We start from the raw sequence: 4,106 nt of genomic DNA on the forward strand, positions 1-4,106 counted from the left end.
GGGAAACTAAAGAGCAAGTGGATGGGCCCTTATGTTGTCCGACGAGTGGGAAGGTTCGGAGATGTTGACATTCAAGACGAGCGAACATTGAAACAACAAACGGTGAACGGTCACCGGTTAAAGCCGTATTTGGATGGCAATGACATCAACAACTTGGAGCTTGACAAAGCGGGCTACATCCTACGCCCGGTTGAGGAGGAACAATCGTAAGAGGCCCAGGTTTGGTGATAGTGTACATAGTAGTTTTGTTTTGTTTTTTTTGTATAGTTGCATAATTGCCATAGTTCCTCGAAGTCCGTGTTCGAAACAAGTGTGGGGAAGTTCGGGTCGCGAATTGCTCTTACATCGTGTTGAGGACAACACGGGATTTTTGAGGGGGTAGGGTGATTTTCCAAGTTTTTTTAAAAAAAAAAAAAAAAAAAAAAACAAACATAAAAATCGAAAAATTTAAAAATCTAAAAAAATTTGGTTCATAAATTTCAAGTTTTATCAAAAATGGAGATGCCCAGTGTCCACCGTAAATTACGGTGGAGCCGTAATTTACGGTGGGAGTTAACAATTTTTTGGGATTTATGGTAAAAACCTCCTGTTTTACGGTACAAATTGAAGTCCAGTGTTTACCGTAAATTACGGTAATACCGTAATTTACGGTGGTGAAAAAAATGGGTGGGGTTTACGGTAGAAACAGTCTGAACTACGGTAGATATTTGGCATTCAGGTCTCACCGTAATTTACGGTGAGACCGTAAATTACGGTACGCAGCGAATTGGTTTCCGTCGGTTCAGTATATATATATATATATAAAAAAAAAAATAATAATAAAAACGAAAACAAAAAGCCTGTCACGTGCATTATACCCTAACCACTCATTCTCTTCTCACCTTTCCACCTCTTCTTCTCCAAAGAACCCACAAACTCCATAGTCTTCTTCCACCTTCTTCTCTTCATCAAATCCTCAATACTTGCCCAAATCAAGTGGAGTTTTGGTCTAAATTGACTAAATTTTCACGAGCTTCGTGATTGTGAGGAGGAATTTCAGAGAAAACGTGGTTTTGGGGTCGAAGTTTGAAACCCTAGGTTGAGATAATTTGGGGGTTTTTGGGATTTTTAGTTTCACAAGCATCCTCTCATCTTGAAACAAGGTATGAACACTTAATCTACTATATTATGAAGATGCATTGTGAAAAATAAGGTGATTTAGGTTATATGTTATTGCCCGCTTGCTTGTTGCTAGGATATGAGTATGAAATTGTTATTGAACACGATTGATGGTTGTAGATGTAGGAATGTTGGTTAAAGTAGTGAACTTTTGGGATGTTCTACATTGTAGAGACATCATGCCCAATTTTTGAAAATTCTTGATACATTTTGGGTTCACTAACATCTACAACCATGGCAACAAGCAAGTGTGGGGATGACTTGTGGAGAGAATGCTAACTTTTGTGTTGTTTTGTTGTTTCTTCATGTGTGTAGGAAATGGCAAAGACTAAGGAAAAGCCTGGTTCAAGTTCATCCTCGTCAAGAGGCAAAGGCAAGGAGAAGGAGCAGCCATCGAAGAAGAGGCAATATCTTGGTAGGGTTAGTGAAAGCGAAAGCGAGGAGGAAGAAGAGATGCAGTTAGACCCAAGAGATAAACCGGTGTGGAATTCGGGGTCATTGGATGACCAACCCGAAATTTGGCAGCCAACTTTGTATAACGATTGCATGAACAAGTTAAAGAATAAAGCGGCCGCATTCATCTGTGAAAGAGAGGTTGATGAGCCTCAGTTGGGTCAGTTCGGGGTGTATGACAAGTTCCGTGCTTTGGGTTGGGAAGGAGCACTAAAGTGTTGGGATAAGGATAAGAGCAACTTGTTTATGACCGAAATTCAGGAGTGGATGGCAACACTTAAGTGTGAAAACTTCTATAGGCCATCACAAATGAAGTTGATTGGGACGGTACATGGGGTACCAGTTGAAATGTCATTTGATACTTTGAAGAAGTTGGGAAAATATGATAGTCTTCCAGCTAGGGAATACATGATTCCCACGCTTGATGACTTGTTGCTCAAACCCGAGAAGCATGTGACATGGAACAGTATGTTGGCTGATTTGTTTTTGCCCGGTAAGTATGGTGGCGTGTTATACCGAAAAAATCTGAAGATAGAAGCCAAGCTCATACATACGATCTGTTTACTTAATGTCATCCCAAGGAGAGGGGATAAAGATCAGGTGAGGTTTCCAGAAATACCCGTTTTGTATTCATTGATGCATGGATCTCCACGCTTTCCAATCCGCTACCTGATTATGCATCATTTGTGGATATGTCGGAACAAATACGGGAGAGACATTGTCCCGTACTGTCGCATCATAACGGGTTTAATGAAGCAACAAAAGGCACTCACATCGGAAGACCGGGGTTTAACGAAAAGGCACATGCCTTTTACTTTGGATAGGTTGGGAAACGTTTGGACATACACCTCGTCTGAACGTTATCACAAGCTGAAATCGGAGGGTCAACGGTGGAGGGCGTTGAAATTAGGTGCAAGGGAATTGATGCCGGGAGAACCGGATGAACCTGAGAGTGATGTAGAGTTAGTTCCGAGTGGGGATGATGATTACGCAGACGAGCCAACGGGTGGTGCAAATGTTGGTTTTGGGGTTTTTCATGGTGGTCATGGTGGCACATTTTACGATTATGCGCAGCAACCATATGAGCCGGGGTGGGCTTATAGTGGTTCAATGCAGGAGGTGATCGAGAGCCAACGCCCGCCGGCGGCCATCTTTGATACTTGGTCAGGTCCGGAGAGGTCGTTATTTGATCAAGGCACGCGGAATAGCGCTAGTATTGAGCGGGCACTTAAACATAGCCTCGACCGCAATGAATCATGGCACCGGACTCACGCATATTCGCAGGAGGTGGAAATGAATAACCGATATCACGATGATCAGATGAGGCGGATGCATGCGGACTGGCATGCTGGGAGGCCGGTGGTTGAGGATCCACAACATGTGGATTATGCCTCATTGCCACCATATGATGGCAGCGTTTCGTATCCGACTCCACAACTCCACCATTCTCAGTGGCTTGATCCAAGACGGCAAGAGGGACCACAACAACAAGAGGGAAGCAGTAGCGGCTCGTTCGGGTTTGGAGAATGGAGCGATATGATGTCGTCCATTTTTGGGCCCCCAGGACCGCGTTATTATTGATCAGGTGGTATTCTCTCTCTTGTATAGTTTGTATATATTTGTTGGTTTATGTTGATTATGGTGGGAGGATGGGTGGTGATTGATCATATGATTGATTGTTGGGTTTGGTTGGTTGGTGGTGTTGTGTTCAAAAATGAAAAAAAAAAAAACATAAAAAAAAAATATAAAAAGAAAAAAAAATACAAAAAGAAATTTGGGGTTTGAGATAAAAGCTTTTTGCGGATGTTGATTGAGGATGTGATCAAATCCTCCCAAAGCCATACATTGGGGACAATGTATCCCAAGTGTGGGGATGGGGGGAATTTTTCGAAGATTTTTGAAAAATTTTAAGCCGAGCAAAACAATATGAAATCTTGTCGCCCTAATTTATCCCCAAGTCAATGCACCGGCAACCCTTATTACCCTTTTCATTCTTGGTGAGAGTTGTAGCCACACATGTATATAAATAATCTTTAATGAGAGTGGCTACGGGTGGGGGTGCGTTAGAACTTGTGCTTGAATGCAATTTGAATCCTTGTTAGACATGAATGTAGAAAGGATAAGGGCATTAGGTAGCCTCGTCGGTTGTGTGAGTGAGTGTGGGATTTGGGGGGTTGGACCTCATAAATTATATATATGAGCATGGTAGTGAGAGGGGTGGGGGTTTGGTCATTTAGTTGCCCAATTTTGTGCCTAAAGCCTATCATTTGTTTCCCCTAGCTACTTACTTGAAAATGTACCCAAATTTGACCCGGTCTTATAGCATTAGTGATATAATTAGTAGCTTATGAGTTTGAAATAGTTATGGTTAATGTATTATGATTGATTCAAAAAAAAAAACAAAAAAAAAAAAAAAAAAAAAAAAAACAATGAAAAGAAAAACTGAGAAAGAAAAAAAAAAAAAAAAAAAAAGAAGGTTTCATTGTCTTGTATAT

The 4,106-nt window shown here is 41.4% G+C and overlaps 1 protein-coding gene across 1 annotated transcript; it reads left to right on the forward strand.

Annotated features, from left to right (window-relative positions):
* Window positions 1-882: 882 nt before the first annotated feature.
* LOC118490154 lies at window positions 883-3,301 on the forward strand. Its single transcript, XM_035987452.1, has 2 exons — window positions 883-1,142; window positions 1,474-3,301. Exon 2 carries the CDS (start codon window positions 1,477-1,479, stop codon window positions 3,190-3,192), a length of 1,716 nt encoding a protein of 571 aa, XP_035843345.1. The 5' UTR covers window positions 883-1,142; window positions 1,474-1,476; the 3' UTR covers window positions 3,193-3,301.
* Window positions 3,302-4,106: the final 805 nt, after the last annotated feature.

The sequence above is a fragment of the Helianthus annuus genome, chromosome 3, assembly GCF_002127325.2.
Source record: "Helianthus annuus cultivar XRQ/B chromosome 3, HanXRQr2.0-SUNRISE, whole genome shotgun sequence".
In the NCBI taxonomy this organism is placed as follows: Eukaryota; Viridiplantae; Streptophyta; class Magnoliopsida; order Asterales; family Asteraceae; genus Helianthus; species Helianthus annuus.

What these genes read in the sequence shown, in the direction of transcription:
- LOC118490154 (XM_035987452.1), top strand. Translation starts at nt 1,477, where the DNA reads ATGGCAAAGACTAAGGAAAAGCCTGGTTCAAGTTCATCCTCGTCAAGA.